This window comes from Prorops nasuta, unplaced genomic scaffold (genome assembly GCF_024137725.1).
Source record: "Prorops nasuta isolate Cenicafe-Biocafe unplaced genomic scaffold, Cenicafe_Pnas_1.2 PNAS00010, whole genome shotgun sequence".
Lineage (NCBI taxonomy): Eukaryota > Metazoa > Arthropoda > Insecta > Hymenoptera > Bethylidae > Prorops > Prorops nasuta.
This window is the reverse complement of record NW_027116807.1, coordinates 5,512,407-5,535,589: the sequence shown is the minus strand read 5'-3', so window position 1 is coordinate 5,535,589 and position 23,183 is coordinate 5,512,407. Positions and strand designations below refer to the sequence as shown.

The window sequence follows — 23,183 nt, the reverse complement described above, 5'->3', positions numbered from 1 at the left end:
ACTATGTTTTTAAATCTTTACGAACCAATCCAAACGAAGAAGCGAACTACTTGCTTGCGCGAATAAATCATTCTTATCTACCATTGAATCATGAATGAATAAAAATGTCATAGAATACGGGAGAGAGCGATGCAATTGAAACCATAAATCACGCCCATCCACGATTTAATCACGATGAAACAAAAATGTCGCGAGTTTTTCGTAAATATATATCCAAGTGGAGATTGAAAAGATTTCTAATTGCGTTAATAGGTTAACAGAAATATCTATCGTATCTTACCAATTTCAGATATTGATTAATAGGATTATTGGTAAATTCATTAATATGGATCTAGTCTAGGCAGTAATTTGGCAATTCTTTTTCATGTGGCAGATGTGTAAGTCGTGGAAACAGGCGAAAGATGACTTGGAGGTTGGAGTAGAGTGAGACGGAGACGAGAGAGAGTGAGCAAGGGGTTGGGGAAGGGGAGAGCTGTTCGATATTTGACGAGATTACGAGTCATATAGCGCCGCCTGGCTACGGCCCAGTTGCCATCCATCCACTTTTATCGGTTTTACAATAAAAAGTATAATAACGCGGAATGTTTTCCGATTCTCTGCGTATATATGATGTAGTGATGTAGACCGCGCGCTCACACATGTAAAAAGCCCGTACTGCCCGTAATAGTGGTGCATGCAATACCACCAACGATTGGCAGTAAATCTCAGCGGTGGCGCCCCGTCCGAGGCATAAAAATGTCGCCTGGCGATATCTATCTGATAGAATCACGGTGATCGTTGCTGGATTATCCTCACACGCAGCATTCGTATTTTGCAGCTACACAAAATACTTGGTGAAATTCGAGCTTTCCACCCCAGTTTCAATCCCTTTTCCAACTAATCTTTTCAACCATTCTACATTTCATTGTGCAAAATACAAAACATATTCGTTCGTGTTTATGCTTTTTAATTAAACACGAACGTTAATTTAATTTTGTAGAATCAAACTACGAAAACCGATTAAATTTAATTTCGTTAAAAAATCGAACTAAATAGGGTAGAAACCAGTGTTACCGATCCTAGACTCTACATTATCGGCAAAGCTTAAATATCATCTCCTAAAAATTGTTCTCTTCCACAGAGCAAGATAATAAATTAATCATTCACATCCGCACCAATTAAACTTTATTGTGGAGATACTTTACAAAAGATGGACTTAAAAGGGTAAAACCCAAATCAATGCCCTACATTATTCCAAAATGTTCAATTGATTCAGGCCTCAGGAATTAAAATTTATGTGTTTGGGTTCGCGTTAGGTCCACGTCTGCGACCGTAGCTTTGGACAACGTTGACGAACCTCCGATTGTACTGAATACGTCTCTTTGCACGTCCAGTCTTCTTCTTTTTCTTCTCTTGTTTTTCGACCTACGAGAGAAATAATAATTAATTTCCAATTACTCAAAGAAAATTAATATTATTATTGTTGCAAACATATGAAAAACAAAGCTGACAACAATGCTTTGAATCACTTTTATTTGCATTCAATATAGCATCTTTATTTTACCATAATTCTTTGTAAAAATTATAGCTTAGATCAAAAGGTGCAAGCATAGCTTCCACAATTATCTATTAATTACCTTTGGTGTTTGGGCCTTTACTTTACCAGCACGTGCCAGGGAACCGTGGACTTTACCTGAACAAATCAAAAACCTTTATTAGTACATGTAATATTCATACACAACAATAAAGTCTGTGTCCAACCCTCTGGTTTAAGTTAATCCATAGTTGAAATGATATATAGTTCCTGTTGCTTAAACTATATCATTGTAACTACAGATTAACTTTAACCAGAGGGCTGGACCTTAGCCTAATTAAATCAACTATTGTAATTTATATTACCTCCCAGAAGAGGTACGGTCATTTCCAGGGAGTCAGACTCAAGATCTGCTACGCAAACATTGTCTGCTAATAAACTGCCTCCACAATACAAGTTGAAAGTCAATGATCCAAGATTTTGGATCTCCACAAGTTTTGCCTTAAATAAAGAAAGAAAGGTTATAGTTTTTTAAATAAAGACCAATCTATACATTTGTATCAGTGAGTGGTTGTAGAAAGTCTAAATAAAGCTATGTGCGCAATTTGACACATATTTTCATATAAACATTCACATTATTTTAGCATTATTGCTCGTTCTAACACTGCAACATTTGCAATTGTTAGTTTATCATATAATGCCCACTTGTGTAACTTTTTAATTTTTGACAGAACTATTTCACTAGGAGTGTTTTAACCTATAATACCTTAACATCAAGGATGGTTTCATCGCCATTGCAATTGACGACTTGCGTCTCTTCTCCACGAATAAGCAGCTGCATGGCAGTAGTTCTGAAAAATTGAAAATTTGATTTGTTAGGTTATGTACTGATCGAACTCGTGTGCAACATGTTGATGGGATTGATCGTGTAAATGTACGAATTGTTTTACGCTTGACGTGGAGAAATTTCTTTTAATGGTAAACAAAATTTGATATACAATTAAGAAAGGATTTGTTGCGTTCAAGTGAAACCATTTAATGTTAACTTTAAATTATAAAAACTTACAATCAGTTTGGCGTTCACGAAAAAAGCGAACCTACCTATCAAGCACTAGTGGAGTCAAAGAACGAAATGGAGAGACGCAATCTGTAAAGACTACTCGCCGGAAGAGTACGCATTTATTGAAATAGTTTACAGTATTCGAATTAGTTTAAAAATTAAACCGGAAATTGTTTAAATAAAGCGTTTAAAATTATTATATTAAGCGGTGATATGTTTCAAGCTATCATAAGTATTTCTAAAATAACAAAGTTGTATTTCAGGAACTTTTAGGTCACAAGCTGATTCTAGTGGTGTGTCGGTATTAGCGTCGCTGTCGGTGGTCGGTAGTCGGTACGCAGATCGCGTATATCGTATAAGTGAGTTCAGAAAATATCAGACGCAATATCCAATACATTTGCTTATCGAGTGTCGTTCTATTTTGAACGTGCGTCATGCAACAAACCACAATACGTGTTTTGTTGTTTTTTTTACTTGGATGTTGCAATCCGCATATGAAATTAACGATTTTTTATGGTTATAAAATAAGGAAAATATATATACCCAGGAAAAAGCTAAAAAAACAAAAGCTTTTTAATGTGTGAACAAAAAAACCCATTGCGCTAATTTTCTTAAACAAATATTTATTTTTTGTTCAAATAGAACATAATAACATATAATATATTTGCAAGTCAATCAAATAAGGTAAATATAGTTTATATTATTATTACTCGTCGCGCTTCCTCGAAATGCATGAATCATGCACAAACGGCATTCTTTCTTGCCGTATCCCTCTTTAGTCCTTATGCCAATGCTGCCTCGTAAAAATATAAATGAATTAAAAATTAGCATAAGCTCGCGCATACAACACTACAATATATATACAGTGAGTCACGAAAGTATTCGAATCTTCAGATTCGCAATTATTATCAAGTCATTTAGGTATTATATATATATATATATATATATATATATATATGTTGAGTTCAAATATTTAATACAAAATATAATAGTAACATAGAGAGAATTTATACGAAACGTGCGTAAAAAACTAAATAAAAATACGATCCAATTAAACTATATACAATGCGATTTTTGTGAGCACGCTCCAAAAGTAGGGCACAAAAATATGCAAAGAGTTCAAACTTATTCATGCTTTTAGAAAATGTATTCCAGCAAGAAAGTGATGAGTTTTATTATCAACAGTATAATTAAATAAATAAGAGTAAATCCATAATTTGCTACATCTTAATAAAAGTAAAAATTGAGGAAATTAATTATGCGAATATATTTTACTCAAATGGTCCTATAAAGTTGATAATTAAAAAAGAGAAAGCTGTCAGTAGTGAAATAATAAAATACCCTGCTATTTTTAGCTTTAGATTATGAGATAGGGTTTGCTGAGATGTGAAATAAGTTCAACTTGGATTATGAAACTATAACCCTTACAAATAATAACCTCTATGATGATTTAGAAGAAGCTCCTTATCAAATTATGCATGCAAGATCAATGAAAAAATGGATAAATTTAGAAAAAAAAAACGAGAAACTTGTTTTCAGACGATTCTAAATTTAGTATTTTCAATCAGAAGTTACAATTAAATAAGGATAAAAACAGATAGAGAGCTAAAAAGGAAGTTAATTCTAACAGTGAAACTTTAAGGTAGGTTTGTAATTATTTGAGGTTACATGACAATGTTTATCCATGGATTACAAAAATTATATAAATATTTAATTTTTTTACAGGGTAAATTTAAGCATTTATGTAAATAGAGGTTTATTGAACTATTTCCACGTGCAACAAGTCCAGTCTTTCAAAACAAACTGCTTAGATGATGAAAGAAGAGTTTTAATACGACACATCACATATGCATATATTCGTAACGTTTCTTATACAGAAAACCTCAGTCGAACGTCTGAATGAAATAATGAAATTATAAAGAAACTCCAAATACGAAATTTTTTCCTACAATTTTATCTCGACTTGGCCAGTATATGACTTGTTAAAAATTGCTAATGTGAACGCTCGAATGCTTCGACGACTCGTTGCAAGTTGAGGAAAAAAGAAGCCACAATGCATAATTAGATTTCTTTTTTTTTTCGAACGTAGCAAGTTGTATACGTGTAAAAAAATGAGAGAAAAAAAATCAATATCTCTTGGAATGTTATAAATACAGTAAATAATAATCGAAAAAACCTGCTCACCCCTATAAATAAATTTCTAAACAGCCATAACGGGGGAAAAAACAATCTACACGTTATACTCGTTGCGTATTTAATAATGCGTGCAAGCGCGCGGTGATGTCAATGTTTTCCACGGAAGGCTTAAAAATATGCGGCTCACCTTTGAATACGAAAGAAGCTTTTTCTGAAAGGAGATTAGGCGGAAGAGTGTATATTCGACCGCAATTTCGTGTTTATTCAGTATATTTACAAACGCAATCTTGTATACAATTGGGAACAGTGTAAATAATGGTAAAGCGTATATGATAAAATATACATGGATTATTATACTTTACAAAGATATTATTTACAATGTTTACACGATTATCTACTTACTCATCTTTACAAACATTTTACAGCAGATAAATGTTCATTATTATTATAATTATATAGCTAACCGATATAATAAGTTTTTGTACAAATTTACACGTATTTCAATTGTTTTGGCAAAATAAATAGTGATCCTTAAGCAGGTACGATCTATTCATGGCGGCAGGATTTCGACACATGCTCAGTGGGTGAAAAGTAAAATGTAAAATCGTGGCTGACAATGTCCATTCGTAGCACAGATTTGTGCATATAGTGTATCAGTCATATGCACAGGTTTCGGTAGTGATGGGGGGATATAAGGGGTAGGAGGAGTTGAGAAAGAGAAAGAGAGGGGGTGGTATTGGAAAATTACTGATTTATCCCATATGCTATATTACTATAGACGTACGCGCTCTCAGAGTTGTTGACTGACAGTGACGCAAGAGCAATTGCCATAATTGCGCTGTGGCATAACTTTTCTAACGCGATTGCGTATCCCTCTGCGTGGTAGCAAAGCTACGAATATTCCTCTCGTTTCCACAGACGTCACAAACGTATTAGACATTTTCCATTCCATGGCGAAGTACCACATATGAGTTTTTTTCCGCCCGAACAAATAACACCTGCGGATGCTGCTATATTAAACTATACCGGTTTTCTCTACAGCCTTATTAATAAATTATACGTATCCAAGGAGACATTTGCTCGACGACCAAGCTTGCCATTCGTTCGGTCGTTCCTTCGTTCATTCCTCTCTCTCTCTCTCTCTCTTTCTCTTGAGCTTGTTGAAACGATTATTGAAACTGTAGAGAATGCGGCAGCGTCATTCGGTCGGACACTCGACATTCGCTTACCTGCCGCCTGCATTGGCCTCTTTGCTCTCGTGAAAAAGCGATAAAATTGCTGAATGGAAAGAATCGAGGTGAGGAAGCCAATCAACGCGTATCCCTACCAATCCATTAAGCAGGAATACGATAATATAGATATATCGAGGTAAAGTCCTCGGGATTAACGCAATTCACGCTTTTCTTCCCAGGTGGGGAATGGTCGACGACCGTCACAATCTTCCTTATGGTCAGCCGCTTCGCACAGCAGACAGTTTGGCGTCTCTCTTCTCTCTCTCTCTCTTCTCTCTTTCTCTCTGCGAGTCGAAGCAGGGTCTCAACGACATCCACAGCCAAGAACCGCCATGTCTTGGTAGTTCTTCAGCACCACCTTGTTCTCCTCATCTAGATAAAGCATGGAAATGGCGCTGAGGGCGGTAGGGACGCAACAGGCCTTCGGTACCATGCTGGGATTGGTCGAATAAACGAGGTTCTGGACGATCGCGTGATTCGTCGAGTTTAGATGATCGGCAAGAGGAAACGGACAATCGCCGTAACAGTAGAAGGCGTCGTATCCGGGCGGAGCCACGATCCAATCGTTCCATCCGACGTCCGCAAAATCGACGTACAGCGGATGCCTGCGACAATTCTCACGTCCGTCCTTCCGCCGGTTCTTCCTGAGAGCCGCGCGCTTCGCACGGCGTTCCATTATTTGACTGGCGGACGCCATCTTGTGCCGACCGTCGTCCGTGTACGTAAAGAGCGTCGGTCGAGTGGACGCCCAGGATTCAACTCGCTCATCGAGCGAACGCCTCAAACGTACGTGCTCCACCTCCCTCGGCACGTCCTGACCCGTCACGTGCACCAGGAGGCCGTGATTATCCTCGTGGTTCTGCAACCACCTCTCCACGGCTGGCTGCACATCCAATGCTAGGCTCTCGTTACTCCTCAGGTCTATGATCTTGCTGTCGATCAAGCGTAGCATTGGCTTCTTGCGACCTTTAACCCCTGGACGCACTATGTCGTGCACCAGGACTCGTGCCAGACTCTCCTCGCTGCTCCTCTTCAACGGCACGGTCACCCGCGACAGACTCAGCTCGGCTGCTTGCAGAGTCTCCCCCAAAGGTATGCTGCTCAAGTCGAACGACAGGCGAAAACGATTCGCAGTCGGGAATTTTGCGTCCAGCTCGCTCTCTGCAAGAGAAAAAACCAGCTGAATCTCTGTGGATGAAAATAGATCGAGATCGAGGGAATCGCTTCTGGGAATTCACGCGCCTCCGGCAATCCATGTTTCTTATCTAACGTTTTTTTGCCTTTCAAGTGCCAAAGTCTCGTTAATATTCATAGCACAAATAATGAGCAATCGCGCAGGAATGTGAAAAGCTTGAAATCGGATACTTGGAAGATTGTGTGTTGTTGATTAGAATAATTTCGTTTTGCTATGCACCTGCGTATTTCACCGTAGTAGGAAAAGTTTTGTTTTTAGCCAATAAGAGATTCTTTTGTATCAAATTATGCTTCCTCGTACGTTAATCCGTTGTTCGAGTGAATGGTAAGCAAAAAATCTACAGATGTTTACTCTCATGGCCTTTGTTTACTTTTCACTCGAACCAGTCAACGTTACACAAGCTACTGTTTATATTCTTAATGTGTTACGATTGGCGGATTCAAATTCGCTTCTTAGAAAAGCAGTCTTGTGTATAGCAAGGATAACTTACCGATGTGAGGGAAAGAACGCACGGTATTGGCTGATCTAGTGTGAAGACCAGGTCTGGCGATATCCGCCATTCCGATCTTGTTTTGCTTCAAGTAGAGCTTCTTGAGGGAGTCCGGTACGTGCGCCGGTCCTAGGGGCCTCGGCCTTTTCGAAAAACCCAATAACGACAGGAGATTTGCTTCGACACCGGCGATCACCTGATCACGTTCGCTTTTATCCATCGTACTCGTGCGATCCGTCATCGTGGCCGTTGCAAAACTGCTGCTGCTGGGACTGACGATGGCCAGCAGCAGCAGCAAGCCTGCTGCGACGAACAACGCCAGTCTAACCGGCAGCGACGTGCGCATTCTGACGTCCTCCACACTCGCAGACACGTTGTCTCTCCTGGAACAACCAAAACATTCTATTTTATACGTCCGTGAGTTAGGACTTTCCTGCTCCCCCCTCCCCACCCCTCACTCTCTCACCGCGACATCTCTCTTGAACCAACTAGAGTCTACACTGCTGCCACACACCGACCCAAAGAACACAGACCCTCCTCCCTCTGACTCATTTGCCCCATCTGCCGCAAGCGCGCCGAGACCTGCCAAAAAGTCAAGGAATGCGCCGCGCTCTTGTCATGCCTCACTGCCTGCTTACTCTCGGCTCTTCTTCAGAAAATCCTTCCTCGACTCATCCTTCCTGCGATTAGCCTTTCCAAAGAAAACATTTTCACACAGTCGATCAATCGCGGTAACCTGTTTAACGTTTCAATTCTCTCACCGCACCTATTTTATCACGCTGTGGTAAAAGCCTCCTAACGATACAGATAACCGATCAAACAGATTCTTGTCTGGCTATTTAGTGAATTTATAGTTATAGGAATACCGAATAGCAACACATACTAATGAGTACAAGCGAAGCTTGTCCTTTTGAACAATTTTACGAATACCATTTAAGGCGGGAAATGGTATTTGGCCGCCATCTTGGTTTGGGTGAAAAGTAACAAGTGTAAAAGTCCGGATAGAGAAGCGTTAAAAGTTGGATTTTCAATTGCGAGTGGGGGACTCTACCTGTCGTGAAGTTAACCAGCTTTCAATACTAATGGAAAGGACGGAAGTCGTAAATTTCAAAAGCGGTCGAGTTCAGAGGGATCATAACGGAGGTTAAGACAAAGAGGGATCTGACTATATTGCCATTGCAGAGACTGTAGCGACATCTTAGGCAAGAATCTGCGGAGTAATTAGATAAAGACCAAAGATATATTTTATAGGCAGTTCCTGGTAAAGGACCCCCCAAACTGACTCAGCTGCCCCTCCCCCCTGCAGCGATGGTCCGAGCAGACCGGCAGACCCCTACGGCCATTGCGACTCATTCTTTCACTATCAAAACGCAAGCGAAGAGGAAGAGAGAAAGCCAGAGAAAGAGAGAGAAAGAGGGACACACCGCTCATGTTAAGCAGCACATTCCAATGGTACAAGTATCCCTGAAGTAGTTCTTGTAACGGGCATAATTTACAGAGAGATCCCCCGAACGAATAATAAAATGAAAGCCGAAGGAAATGAAGACAGCAAGATTATCTCTCACCGGAGATTCGAGTGGAAACCGAAAATAAAATTGCTGCGTTCGGTGAGCGGAGGAGGGGGGGGGCAGAGGTAGGGAAGGAGGAGGGAGGAGGAGTTAAAACAAAGGTAGAAATTTAGCCGTTAAAGAGCCGACTGTGTGGTCTCGAAAATCCGGCACATTGTATTCTGGATGAATGACTGATGACGTTTCGCGGTAGGTAAAGGAGAAGAGGGCCGAGAGTGCAGAAGCAATGGAAGCCGAGGACGGGAAAAGGAGGAGGAGAATTTACGGCGCGCGGGAAAGAAGAGGTTAAGAGAGAGAAGATAGAGATGGAACGTCGGAGCCTGAAAGGCTGGTGGGGCTAGAGCCAAGCTGTCTGCTGCCGACTCTTACAATCTTGCCTGCTGGATCTCCCCCCCCCCTCTCTCTCTCTCTCTCTCTCTCGCTCTCTTTCTCTCTTTTCCTCTCTCAAACCCCCCGCATTAAGTAATATCTCCTCGTCCGCCAAACGCGCTACCCACGAATTCCACCAACCTCCATACGGCATACTTGTTACTTTATCGGCTTCCAGGAAACACCATAATTCCCTCCTCTTTGGCCAGTGAAATCGGAACGAGCAAATTTTTCGTGCGTTAAGCAATGATACATATTTGCCATTGGACTGGATTTGGCAACAGCGGTCATTGCAGAACGAACTGCAGCCAATTCCTGCTCGGCTAATCGGCCAGCATTAGCCACTCTTCTTTTGCTTTTCAAGGACAATGAATTTAGCGGCGGTAGAGCGTGCATCGATGCGGAAAAACCGTCACGCTTGCATTCCTCAAGGTGCATTAGTGGCAGTGGCAAAAGGCAGCGCGGATCGACAAGCAGAGATAGCTCGGGCACTTAGGTAGAGGTAGTATAGTAGATCGAGGATGAGAGGCTCGCTCGCAAGATAGGTAGCTGTTGGCTGGTTTGCTGCAGTCTGTAAATGTACCGTCGATGCTGCTGCTGCTGCTGCTGCTATCTGACCAACCGGACCCGAATGGAATGAGAATTCGACTGACTTCAAAGCCATTTTCGGGGAGACCTCCCACGTACGGCGCGCATACCACAACCAATAGGCCTCCACCACCTTATTGAATAATTACCTTTTACGAATTAAAATCCGTGTTAACCTCTATCCTTCCTTCGACCAATACCATTAACTTGCCATTATCATATCTACTGTACGTTTTTAGGTTATTTCCCGATGTATTATTATTTCCAATATGGATCGGACAAGACCAGGAATGGATTGTTTTCTCAAACGTTCACGTAACTGTTTACCTCTTTCAGACGATGTACAGTCCCTCCGTGGAACACTATCGCTCTACTCACTCGGAAAGAGTGGAATTTCTTACGCGTAGAACCTGTATACGCGCGCGCGCTCTCGCTTGCCCGTTGCTGCTTGCCTGGGGAGCTCTCATATACGATCCAACTTAAAGAAGCGGGACAGGGGAATTGTGCATTTGCATTAATCTACGCTAATCGCTGTACATCCTTCGCTATTGGCTACGTTACTCGTGTCTGACGCAGCCTTAAGAGAATTATCAACATCAACGCTGGTGGCGCTACAAAGGAGCACAGCGTCTTTTCATTTGGCTGAGCGCGTCATGTTGTTTTGCCGTTCAGCTTCGGCCAATTCACTACGGATGCATAACCATGCTTTCCCTAAATTCAATTTTCATTCCGTGACACCGCTGGACAAAGGAGCAAGGCTCACCGAATGAACGAGAGGAATATACCTATAGACTTTCGCAGAGTACGAAGCATAAAAGTAAAGAGGCGCGTCATCGTCTAAAATAATCGGACCAGTGATAATAAAGCGAGGGACCTCAGAAAGAAACGAACACACGGTAGAGAAACATGGTTATTCTCGCTCCATCTCGCTTTTTCTTGCTGAGAGAGAGAAAGAGCAAAAGAAAAAGAGGGGGAAAGAGGGGGGGTGGGGAGGTAGCAAAATGGGAAAGCTCTTAGATACAATAAAATAAAGAAGGAGAGTAGCCGCAGACGGAGAGGAGACGTATTATCCAAGGGCAAAAGACAAGAAAGCATCGTCATAAGGTAGCAACAAGAGGAATACAGTACCGATGGTAAGAGTAAGAGTAACCAGTAGCAGTAGTAGTATTCAAGCTCACCTAACTAATCGTAAGTCCGTAGCTCGAGCAACGGCGGCATTTCAACGTGTCCATGCACTGTGTAGCCTCACTCTCTGCACTTGGCATCCAACACACCAACCACTCCAACAACACGATAGGACACAAGGCAAAAAAATTCCAAGAGAAAAACACTTATTTCCCGATAAACAGCAGGAACTCTCACGAAGAAGCTTGTCCGTGTTTCCAAGTTGATCCAGTGATCTATAGCTTGTTTTCCATGTCACCTTATACGGTCTCGTGTCACAGCGTGTTTCTCTCGATGGTCTTATATACAAGTTATAAGCTTGCCAATTGATGGACAAAATCCTTGCGAATTCGAATCACTGTATCCGTGGAAGTGTGACAACGGGCAAATTCCACTGAGCGAAAACGCCGTATCCGTTGCTGGTCTGCCACAGACTGACCGACGACGACGATTATTACCACTACTACTAATACTACTACTACAACTATTTTTACTACTACTAGTGCTACTACTACGGCCACTACACTATCGCGATGACGGGCGATCAGTGTGCTGCTACGCACACGGTCCACTCCGGGAACTCCAGCAGCCAACTACCACAGACTACCACTCGCTCGATTCTCGTCGACTCGACAAGTCTGGCCAAGATCAACGGCAAAGTGAATTAAGCCACGATCCTCCAACGATTCGTGATCCCCAAGGCATTTACAGCAGCAACAGCAACCGGCAGGGCCGCGTTAAACATACTTGGGCCCCGATCCTGGACATCGTTTCACTGGGCCTTCCTTTTCTACTTCCCTCCATCCCACCATCGCCGCCCGTGCGAGAGCTACTCCTACATCTTATCCCCACCACCAATACGCACCTAAGCTGTCTTTTTCGCGCAAACAACTCGTTTCACCTTCGGGGCTGCCTCTCGCTTCATTCTTGATCTTTCTCTCGGAGTCCCCTCCTCGGCAGCTCCCTTCGGAATGCCCCCTTCTAACCACGCCGCAACCTCCGCTTCCAATCTCTCTTCTTCCTCCCTCCCCTGCCCCTCCTATCGTACTGTCTTTATCTCTCTCGTTCTTTCTCCTTCTTATACTTCAACCACATCGCCCCTCCTTATCCACTCCAATCTATACTATATAGTTCCCCTTGTACCCTTGGCTTCTCGTAGAAAAGCCAATATACTTTTAAAAAATTTTCTAGACGCTTTCCTTCGCTTTTAACTCTCTCATTCATTTCTAACCTATAACAGATACCAACTAGTCGGCGCGTCAGCGTACACTCTTTAAGAACTGACTGAAGAGTGATGGTTGAAATTCTTTCTTCCCCGTTGAAACTGCCTCTCTCGCGGCACAAAGGGATGGTGATATCAATGCCTGAATAAGCAAGCAATAGTTACCGGTTATATCAGCGATATATGCGCGACCAAAAATAGAACAAATTTTATTATTATTGCTTTTGATTGTTGATTTATTTTATCGATGAGATATAGATGGTCGAAAGTGGTAGTAAGAAGGGAGATGGGCAGGAAGCGGAGGATGGGGGAGGGGGAGGCGGCAGATTTCAAGTTGAGGTTAAGACGAAAAAAAGCGCGCTCGCAGCATGGTGCATCGCACAATCTGGATGACTGAAAAAACACAGGTTGGATGGACAAAAATTGTTCGTCTGGTCAAGAGGGCTCGGCAGAAAGAGTGCCGCCAGAGCGTGGTTATGGGATTTCGACCTGGACCACCCAGTAATTAAGACGACTCCGAAGTCAAGGCGGGGCAGCAAACGGCACAATTCAGCTTGTATACCCACAGCCTCTTCCATCTCTTCTCTTAGGGAACCGAAACTTTCCTGCGCCCTCTTTTCTTATAATAGACTCCGACGCAAATTATATTCTTCCCACAAATCGTTACATCACTCCATCTGCTCTCACGAATTTCGAACATGCAACACGGTATAGATAAAGTTAGTTTAACGGGGGATGGAAAGAACCGAGCAAGCAGGGAAGTGTATTGGGAACTAATGATAAAGTAAAACCGTGATACAGTAGAATTCAAAAAGCTCGAGGTGGATAGAGGGAGTAAGAGAGACAGAATTATTACACAGACGCTTTCCTGGAAGAGGAAGAAGTGGAAAACTAGTAAATAGCAGATTATACTGGCTTTGTTTACTTTATTCTCAGGCGCAAATAGACGGTGCATTAAAACCGAGGAGAACTAAGTGAAAATAGCGTGCATGAGAGTGATTCGCTTCGCAGAATCGGTCAAGCAATTCATTCATTCGATCACAGATTCAACGAGCTTTCTGAAATGTTTCAGAAAGAACGGAGTCTGTCACGCGAGCCAATTACACTTAAAGGCCGAATTTCCAGGAGTCGCAATTCCCCGAACATGCAATGCCTCATTCTTACTGACAATTCAAAATTTACGCAAGCTCTCTAAATTCAACCGAAATTTATTTCTCGTTAATGAACAAAAGGCCATAAATTCGAAAAATACCCTTTTTATGTATACTTATATATCATTGGACCAAAAAGGATAAGAGATACATTTATTTTCTCGATAATCCTATATGGTCCTATTGCGAAAATTTAGTTCAGAAATTTCCCATTTGATAGAACTTGTTTATATAGTGTACAGGCATCGGTATGTTGGTTGCTTGTGGCACTTTTATCAGGAAGCAGCACACTAAATTTCCTTTAGCCCCTGTTTCCTTTGTTCACGATTACACTTGACGCTACCAGCGCAATGAGTACTGGAGAACTCTGCAAGTGGTAAAACAGTCAAATTTTATTACACTATTTTGTACCACATAAAAAACGTCATTACATACAGTAAACTTCAGCTTTCATCAGTGTGCCTCTTGTCCAAGAAGAGAAAGTTGTTTCAGAAGTTGTCTTGCATTTGTGAATGTTGTGGAACCGTAAATGATTCTTTTATTAACACCACCGGTACTTTTTTGCTAATCGAAAAATAATAACGCTTGTTAGTTATTAATCAAGTATTGCCAAGGTGAAATCCTCATTTTCTACCTTACCTTTACATAATCCATTAAATTTTGGTACTCGATATAATTTCCACCACCAACTATAAATACTATAACTTCCTGGAAAGTCGGTCTACTTTTTGGCATCTGTTCACTGTTCTTTAATTGCTTTGGATCCAGATAACAGTAATCCTCAGTTTGAGAAGACTGCCGCGATTCCATTAATTCGTCGACGATCTTGGTGACTGGTAAATTCTATAAATGATGTTTTTTTCAAACAATGCAGAATGTATCGCACAACTGATAACTACCAATCTCTTTTGAAACTTACGTGTTTCTTGACAACTAAATTTTTAACACCTTCCATCACGAAGGAGGATCCTTGAGTCATCAGTTTTGAAAACATACTGACAGTCTTGGTACCGCCACCTTCGTAGCTATTTTGTATCTCCGCGATTCTCGTGTAACTCCTGATAAACATTTTTCTATTTTTCATTAAGAAATCGTTAAATTATTATTCGCACATTTCCCTACCTTAATCTCTTGATATACAACAGCGGATTTAAATCGCACTCAACATTGGACAGAGCAGCCTCCAACTTATTGTATTCAGCCTGTAAACACGATTGTTACATTCGTTGGTATTGAAATTGATTGGTTTTCAGGTGACTTACATCAGATATGTTTGTACAAATATAATAAATAATAGCAAGTCTCAATTTATCATCTGGTGTACCGCATTCAGGATCACTGATAGTGTCCAGCACACTTCTATCTAATGTTTGTTTGCTCATTATTTTCTCTTCTAGCTCGAAAAATGTATCCAATCGTCGAGATTTTATAGCATTTAAAATTCCTGGTGAAAAAGAAAACAAGAGTTACAAAAAAATAACAAATCCAACGCATAAAATTGTTAAAAAATAATACTTTATTTGAGAATTACCAGTAGCGATTGTGGTATGCATATCGATTAAACGTTTCTTTTCCAAGAGTTGTGGTAATGAATTTACAGCATCCGTCAATCGTGTAGTATTACTAGATACCATGGATAGTGCTACCTCACTATCGTTATCAACTCCCTAGAAAAATTTGATTATTTTACACACTTAAGAAAATAATCCTTGCTATGTTATCTTACCATTGTTTGCTTCAGTTTCTTTACTTCCTCCTCGGAAACTCGATACTGTTCGAGCTCTTCCTGTATGGCCTCGGCCACTCTTGGAAATGGACTACCCTTGTGTTGATACCAAAACCGATCCTTGTTATCAAGTTCATAAGCTCTGGTTTTGGATCTAGTACCACCCGCAGGAGATTTTCCGGCACTCTCCTCTACTACTAATCTGTTTAAGGCCATTTCTAAAATATCGTGCGCCAACGCTTGATAAGTCCACGTGTGATGAAGCGGAGTAGCCATATCTACATTTCTATCTAACAAAATTAACAAGGGTCTTTGGAAGCTGTAATGTCCCGTACTTGATGCTTCACCGTCGAATAAATTGTTTCTGGTATCCCAGACGTTCTCTTTTAATTTCTTATTTATCATTTTTCCTACCATTTCGGCAGCATTTCCTCGCGGACATCGTATAATCGGTACAGTTCCCAATGTAACAAACACGGAAAAAAGACTGTCGACTATTGTGTCCATTACAGATTCAATCTCAGTATCCCTTACATCACCACGATTAATAGCTAGCGAAAAATAATTTAACCACTTTATTAAAAATCTGTGATTTTCTATTGCTCTTATGAAAATTATAGTTTAGCCTTACCATGATATGATATAATATCACTACTTTGATGTCTCAGTATAAATAAATCATCCTCTAAAGATATAAAATTTAAATATTGATCAAACACCTAATCAAAGATTGAAAAACCATTAATTATTTTAATTGAAGTTTCAAGTATAAAGTTTTTAAATCATTATGATGTATACCTTATGAATATTTGCAACAGCACCACCAAGCAAAGCTGCAGAGGCTAGATCTTCCATCTTTTGCCTAGATATAGGGGATATGAAATTTAAGTGATAAATGTCATATAATCCATTTTGCAAATCTTGTGCAATACGTCCAAGATTCTCATCAGTTGGTACACAAAAATAAATTGCTGGCACTTCTGAAATAGACTCTCTATCGGAATGTAACTGCCTGTATAATCAATAAAACTTTGATTATTGTAGCCATTGCCAGATAAAAAGTAGTAGATAAGAATCTTACATATGTAGGGTAATACCAAGTTCTCTTAGTTCCTTTACAGAAATTAATGGTGATATAATATCTTGCCCTAAACGATCATAAATTAAAAATTTAAATTCAGGTATGGCTTCTTCTAATTTTTGCTCAGGTTTGTTTAAATTTAACATCTGCTTCAAAGCATCTAAAACATATCATTTAAAACATTTTTTAATGAATTTACTAATTATTATTAAACTGCAAAAATTTTCATGTATTTTTAAAAGTACAGGCAGATTGCAACATACTTATTTGCTTTTCACGTAGAGTCATCATTATGACAGATAATGAATGCAAGGCTGAAAATAATATTAATCCTCAATTGGTATTGTAGCCTTTGATATTATATAAAAAATATTAAAAAATTTTATATGGCCATTGCAATGCTTACTCTGTACTACCACTGATAATTAATGTTGGTTGTTATTGATAAATGTCACTGTATTTTAGATTTCCATATAGTAAACATGTAACAGATAGGTTTAAGCTTGATAGATAACAATATGTTTGAAACACATATTTTTAGAGTTATAAAAAATATAAAAACTGTATAAGTATTATGAATATTTCTACAGAAATTGGTTTAAACTGTTTGGATGAATAATTAACGACAAAATTATTTGGACACGTAGCTTCCTACCATAACCTCTCTACTATACCACCTTAGGCACATACATACATTTACAGCATACTATACTATAGTTCTAGCTGCCTTGATTTGACACACAAACACTACTATAGTTATGCTATACTACATATTTACAACACAAACGTTAATGAAGTTGATGAAGACAAAAATGATGCAATATCAATTGTTATTTAAATAATTAATTTATTCCTTGATACAAAAATATTTTAACAATTTATTTAACTGTTTGTCCACTGTAATATTACTTATGTCTATTTTCTTATAAAGAAATTAATGAATACTAAACTATTTTAAAATAACTTATTTAAAATCGTTTTCTTCATACTATAGGAAACATTTTATCTTTGGCAATGACCAAATGTAAACTCTTTAATACATAGATTAAAAGAAATTCTAAACTTTCGCGACTGAACAATTTAAAATTATTTTATTTACTGTCTGGTAGGTAGAATATAAAAATATTTTGCTTTGTAGAATTTAAAAAGTGTAGACCCCCTTTTTCTGACCAAGTCTAGAAACTACTAAGTACGGAAGTATATTATGCATAAGATAACAATTAGTATATAGTTTTTTCTCTAACATCTGCATATAGAGTCTGGCTTCACACATGATCTTTGACTTCAGCTCTTACATTATTTCATATTTCATTTAAAACTGTATTAAATGTAACAAACGAAATTACTTTTAAAAAAATTATACCAGTAATGAATAATTAAAGTTAATGAAGTAAAAAGGAAAGAAAATAATGCTTTAAGATTTCATTAAGCTTGGTAGTGAATACTACTATAGTTAACCCAAATCCTATACACCGATGTTAAAAAAAAATCCTGTATGTTACAGCTGTTGAACTAATGAGCTCAATAAAAATTTTTGATAAATAGACAATAAAGATTAGATGAAACACGAGAATGCATACAAAATAATACTTTTTTAAAAAGGACCAACAAAAATAAATAAATTCGTATTCCTACTATTTAGAATCTTCGAGCAAAACGAGATCTATGCTATCAGCATTAACATTACTCGAGTTTATGTCCACTTTGTAAGTATTAGCCTGAAAAGTAATCATTTTTTCAAATTATAATGCTCTTAAATGAAATTAAATAAGATTAGTAAATAAAACAAATGTATAAGTACTCACTAGTTGCAATGTTGCCAAGAAATATCTGGCTACCTCACAGGGTTCTTTTCCTTCCATAGCTGAGTCAAAATCGACCCTCCTTTCGTTCGATTCATGCAGGGAATTGATCAATTTTGTACCATATTCGTGAATACGGAAAGGCGGCCTTTGTTCAGCCTCGATTAGTTTCGGTTTAAGAGACTCGTGCCATTTGGCTACGGCAGTCTCAAGCTCAGTATGAACATCGGATTGTTCAATAATCGTTTGCTTTTTACTCTCTACGCGTTTCCGATAAGTTACCGTGGTATCCAGCGAATCTTCGTTCATCGGCTCATCTCTAATGGTAACAGGCGACGAAGATCTGGAGGATCCAGGTGAATTCAAGCACTCGAAGTGCTCCTGTTCTTCACTGATAGCTGATGTAGATGGAACAGCCGCAGTTTTTGTATAATCAAGACTATCAGTTGGGTACTTCTTATCAAAGCTTGGTTGAAATCCAAGAAGATCCATTGTGATGGTAGTGACGGCTTCGTAATGAAGCGCATCAAACATCTGACCGGCTTTAAAACAGTCATCGAATGATTTTTGAAAATCATCAATCTCTTCCTTTTTCAGAGGTATGAAATTTTGTTGATTGGAAGCATATGTCGATACCTTTTTCATAGGTAATTCGGACTCGCCTAATAAAAATTTCGCCAGGGATTCTCGCTTCTTTTGCGGTTCTGCTACCTTACGCTTTCTTGAATTTGGTTTAGATTTCAATAAAGATATATGACAAGGTAGTTTGAATTCTGCGCGCTTTTTTGGACGTTTGTCTGGAACTCCTTGAGTAAATGGAATTGGATCCCAAGCATTTTTATTGGAAGAGTTGATGTCTCTTGTATTGGAGTTTCTCTTGCTCACTCTTTCAGGTTCAGTAGATATCTGTCCTTGATCACCCGAAGTGTATCCTCCATCTATTTCGCTCTCATTATCAAAAGCTGTATCCTTATCTCTTTGAGATTGCTCCTCTGCAATGGGTCTATCGCCAGTTAAACTTTTAGTAATATTTAATAAACTCGTTTCTGATTCTGCAGAGATGTCTAAATCGTGCTCTATATGAGTTTCTTCGGATATCGTACTTAGATTAATGGCAGTTTCAACGTGATTTGTACAAGAGTTTTCTTTCTCGTTAGGTACATCGATTAATGATTCAAGTAGGTTTGCTGAACAATAATCAGAGTGTTGTGGTGAAACACTCCCTTCGTGATTATTAGAAACCAAGGTTGAGTCATTGCATTCACTAATTGGAGAACTGGAATGATATCCTGGTGATCCTAGAGTACTATCCATTAATCTATCGCTTGTAAGTGCTTTGTTAATTTCTGCTTCTAGCACTATGGTTTTAGTAAAATTGTTAGGCGTCAATTCATCAACCAACATTCCATCCTTGCTCAAATGCTGATTACATCGAAAGTCATACTTTTTTCCAATGACTTCTCCCTGTATATCCATAATGTCAAATGAAAATGATAAATCTGTTTTATTTTCCAATTGTGGAAATCGTTTGCTTAATAATTTGATTGTCTTTTTCGAATGATCTCGAGTTTTTAAATTAATGTTTTTTCCTAATTCATCATTTAAATTGATTGCTCTGAAGTCATCTAAATCGAAAGGAGTTTTGGTAGCTCCTTTTTTTGAATATTTAATTGCAGCAATTTTGGCTTCCTCTTGCCTGAAAATTGGAATAATAATTAGTCATGCAAAATAATTAGCTCATAGTTGAAAGCAAATCACACTAACTCATAATTAGCGAAAGAACTGTTTAACGATACTGTTTCGTCAAACAAACTTTCTACTCTACGAATATAAACATTGGCTGAATTTTGGAGAACCAAAGCAGCTTCACCAAAATTTATGGAGCAAGGTTCTTCTAGCAGAGCATAATAATCTTCCAAAACCTATAATCAATAATATACATAATCAAATAAAATTAAACTTAGTTATACTTGTTAAAAACAGAATTGCTTAAAACTTTACCTGAGAAAGAGGAAAATTCCAATCTGCCAATTCTTTGGCTGGCTTCATTAACTGCGAGCTTATTCCCTCTAAGGTAACCATTTCTAATATGGTTTATATCAATTGTAAATAAGGGAAATAGTTTTCAATGCAGCATGCCCTAAAACAAATATTATAAAACAAATTAAATGATAACGTTTGCTAAATTGATAGTTAGTATATAAAAAATGTAAATCTTGCCTGAGTAAAGTGTTTTGATGCTGCAAACGATGCAGTTATAATTTTAAAGCTTACTTTAAAAAGAAACAATAAAATTATTTTTTTACGTATAAATTGAAAATTCTTTACGTGCAATTGTATCCATTTTTCACAAATAGTTAAGAAATTATATTTGAAACTGTATGTTATTAAGTTTACAAACAGATTTTTTTATTTTTTTTTATGCTGAAACTTTCACACGTTTCGCCATTAAACACCATATGTGTAGAACCTAACCAACTATCCTAACAACAGAGTAGAGTTTATAACGATTCTAACCAAACAAAAGCTTCCAATAACCAATGGGAGATCAGAATAGATCCAGGCTAGTTTCTCATTCGTTGAGGATAGGAATTGGGAACAAATGCAAGTGCTGAATGAATGCTGATACGGTCGATACAATACAACGACGGTCAATTGATATGAATGATCACTACATGATCATCACTCGGATGAGTAGAAGTGCAATTCTGTAATTCTTATCGACAAATTTTGGTATTGTTAGGTGAAACACCGGTCAAACTTAACGATATAAATATCGGTACGTGGAATGATACATATAATTCTATAGTTGCTTTCCGTTTGTACCGATACCAACAATTTTCGTTAAAGTTACAGAATACGGGGTCAGCAGATTATTCATATCAATAATGGCTGGGCAATTACTAATAGTACTAATACCAATATAATATCATTTTTTACCAAAAAAAAGATTGAGAAGGAATACAAATCATACACAAAGGCACATCTATACATATATGTAAAATTGCTCACACAGCGCTAGCGGTCCATGATTCGTAAAATTACAGACGCATGGTGGGGGTCCCATCGGTTTCCCATTCCACTTTTTTTAACATTACTGATGGACTAATTAGGCTACTGGAGTTTACCTATACTATAAAACCACTGCACGAAATACAGATATATATTACCAACAGTATATACATACCAATATATATCGACATACGAAGAAAACTCAAAAGAAATGTGTGTTAATATCTTTATAAGTTTCAAAGAGTGAATAAGTTTTAGAGCTACCATATTGGATCTTAACATTTACCCGCTAAATTTAAACACTAATAACTCTTCTTACTTTAAAATTCTTTCAAATCGAAGAGAATATAGGAAAAGTTCCAACAAAACTGTTTGAAACTAGCACATAAATTTTAATTTTAGACTCGAGCCAGGAGTTCGGTGTACTCGTTGACCTAAAAGCATTTGAATTTTCTAATTGGTCGATGACGTAATCGTGGTGGAGTAACTGTCAATTTAAATTGCTAGGATTGGCCAGGATCGAAGCTTGGATACTGGCATTGGCAAGGATTGTAAGCCTAATGTCAACAAACGTCACTTGGACATATACAAATATGAAATTTGACTTTTTAAAACAGACGGTGCTATTCGTGCATAAAATAATATCTGATGCTAATTTTAGCAGTGAATGAGAATTCATGAGCTAAGAATTTTTGATCACCATTTTATCAACCAGTTGATCATTGAATAGTAACAAGAAAATGTTATCAAACATTTTTAATATTTCTTTATGTATAATAGCATTCTTGTATACACCCTATGTTTTGAAGGAATTGATGCAATTTCTGTCAGATTACAAAGAGCATATAAAAACCTCAGATTATTCAGAGTCAAGTAAGTTTAAGTTAATTCTATGAATTTTTATCCAGTTAGCTAATTTTAATAAGTGTTTTAGAGGAGAGCCTGGTAACTGATACGTTATGGAATTTAATATATAACATGTTGTTTCTGAGTGCATTCTTAGCTCAACATTCAATCATGGCCAGTAGTAAAGTTAAAGCTATCTGGTATAAGCTACATATTGGAGATGCTGAAAGATGTATTTATAATATAGCCAGTGCAGCTTTTTTACATATTCTGTGCAAACAGTGGCAGCCTATCCCATGGTTTGTTTTATGGGACATAAATACAGCTAAGAGTACCCAGTTGTGGCTGCTATTTACATTATTTCAAACCCTTGGGTGGACCATCGTTTATGGAGGTTGTTTAATGATGGATGTAGGTGAATTAGCTGGACTAAAGCAAATTTATTACAAGCTTTCAAATAGACCATGCCCAATGACTTTAAAATCTGATGATCTCAGACGGTATTATGAGCATATGAGGCATCCAAGTTTCATTGGATTTCTTATGGTTCTGTGGATTCATCCATTTATGACGTAAGATTATAAAAATATTTTAAAATCTTTTTTATGACATAATTCTTAATAACAAAAATATTTATGATGTTCTTTTTAGTATCGATCGGTGCCTTATTGGTCTTGTGTTGACCTTTTATATGAGCATTATGTGGAATATTGATGATCGTGATTATTATTATCACGAATTCGTTATAAAAAGAAAGTTGGTTGAATACTAGACATTGACAATACTTTTTTCTTAATTTATTAGGCTTTCCCTTCTGTGCAGATGTTTAAGGAGAATAGTATTTAATAATTTGCTTTAAACTTTATATATTTTTTTACGTGTGATATTATTGGTATATTAAATATTGTGATTAATCTTGAAAGGCAGGTATTTTGTATACTTAATATTAAATAAGTTTACAAAATTATTTATTTTAGTGTGGAACTAATAAAACAATAAGATTAATATGTACAAAACTTTTATTTTGT

At 38.0% G+C, this 23,183-nt stretch overlaps 5 protein-coding genes and 1 long non-coding RNA gene across 8 annotated transcripts; 2 read left to right on the top strand and 4 right to left on the bottom strand.

The window, feature by feature from the left end:
• Nucleotides 1-1,147: 1,147 nt before the first annotated feature.
• RpS30 (ribosomal protein S30) lies at nucleotides 1,148-2,644 on the bottom strand. The gene is made up of 5 exons (XM_066732542.1): nucleotides 2,580-2,644; nucleotides 2,280-2,364; nucleotides 1,879-2,014; nucleotides 1,617-1,672; nucleotides 1,148-1,404 (listed from the first exon to the last, which is right to left on the bottom strand). The coding sequence occupies exons 2-5, from the start codon at nucleotides 2,352-2,354 to the stop codon at nucleotides 1,273-1,275; spliced, it is 399 nt and encodes a 132-aa protein (XP_066588639.1). The 5' UTR covers nucleotides 2,355-2,364; nucleotides 2,580-2,644; the 3' UTR covers nucleotides 1,148-1,272.
• A 612-nt stretch (nucleotides 2,645-3,256) lies between these two features.
• LOC136776856 (uncharacterized) lies at nucleotides 3,257-5,920 on the top strand. The gene is made up of 2 exons (XR_010823162.1): nucleotides 3,257-4,215; nucleotides 4,299-5,920. It is a non-coding gene; the product is annotated as an uncharacterized lncRNA (long non-coding RNA).
• Nucleotides 5,297-12,270, bottom strand: dpp (decapentaplegic). Of its 3 annotated transcripts, none has more exons than XM_066732748.1 (3): nucleotides 12,181-12,270; nucleotides 7,627-8,009; nucleotides 5,297-7,102 (listed from the first exon to the last, which is right to left on the bottom strand). In XM_066732748.1, exons 2-3 carry the CDS (start codon nucleotides 7,970-7,972, stop codon nucleotides 6,246-6,248), a joined length of 1,203 nt encoding a protein of 400 aa, XP_066588845.1. In that variant the 5' UTR covers nucleotides 7,973-8,009; nucleotides 12,181-12,270; the 3' UTR covers nucleotides 5,297-6,245. The 3 variants fall into 3 exon arrangements, with proteins under 3 accessions (XP_066588845.1, XP_066588844.1, XP_066588843.1); XM_066732747.1 differs by lacking the exon at nucleotides 12,181-12,270 and adding an exon at nucleotides 11,330-12,103; XM_066732746.1 differs by lacking the exon at nucleotides 12,181-12,270 and adding an exon at nucleotides 8,093-8,186.
• Nucleotides 12,271-13,729: 1,459 nt separating this feature from the next.
• On the bottom strand, nucleotides 13,730-17,155 carry Slh (sec1 family domain containing Slh). Its single transcript, XM_066732214.1, has 13 exons — nucleotides 16,902-17,155; nucleotides 16,759-16,809; nucleotides 16,496-16,655; nucleotides 16,213-16,426; nucleotides 16,046-16,133; nucleotides 15,415-15,965; nucleotides 15,220-15,355; nucleotides 14,951-15,132; nucleotides 14,811-14,890; nucleotides 14,608-14,746; nucleotides 14,328-14,531; nucleotides 14,124-14,252; nucleotides 13,730-14,055 (listed from the first exon to the last, which is right to left on the bottom strand). Exons 2-12 carry the CDS (start codon nucleotides 16,784-16,786, stop codon nucleotides 14,142-14,144), a joined length of 1,893 nt encoding a protein of 630 aa, XP_066588311.1. The 5' UTR covers nucleotides 16,787-16,809; nucleotides 16,902-17,155; the 3' UTR covers nucleotides 13,730-14,055; nucleotides 14,124-14,141.
• Nucleotides 17,156-17,244: 89 nt separating this feature from the next.
• On the bottom strand, nucleotides 17,245-20,814 carry Cap-H2 (Chromosome associated protein H2). Its single transcript, XM_066732213.1, has 5 exons — nucleotides 20,518-20,814; nucleotides 20,299-20,437; nucleotides 20,062-20,219; nucleotides 18,301-19,993; nucleotides 17,245-18,213 (listed from the first exon to the last, which is right to left on the bottom strand). Exons 2-5 carry the CDS (start codon nucleotides 20,377-20,379, stop codon nucleotides 18,130-18,132), a joined length of 2,016 nt encoding a protein of 671 aa, XP_066588310.1. The 5' UTR covers nucleotides 20,380-20,437; nucleotides 20,518-20,814; the 3' UTR covers nucleotides 17,245-18,129.
• Nucleotides 20,815-21,474: 660 nt separating this feature from the next.
• On the top strand, nucleotides 21,475-23,121 carry LOC136776923 (nurim homolog). Its single transcript, XM_066732856.1, has 4 exons — nucleotides 21,475-21,522; nucleotides 21,712-22,182; nucleotides 22,244-22,727; nucleotides 22,807-23,121. The coding sequence occupies exons 2-4, from the start codon at nucleotides 22,050-22,052 to the stop codon at nucleotides 22,925-22,927; spliced, it is 738 nt and encodes a 245-aa protein (XP_066588953.1). The 5' UTR covers nucleotides 21,475-21,522; nucleotides 21,712-22,049; the 3' UTR covers nucleotides 22,928-23,121.
• The last annotated feature ends 62 nt before the right edge of the window (nucleotides 23,122-23,183 follow it).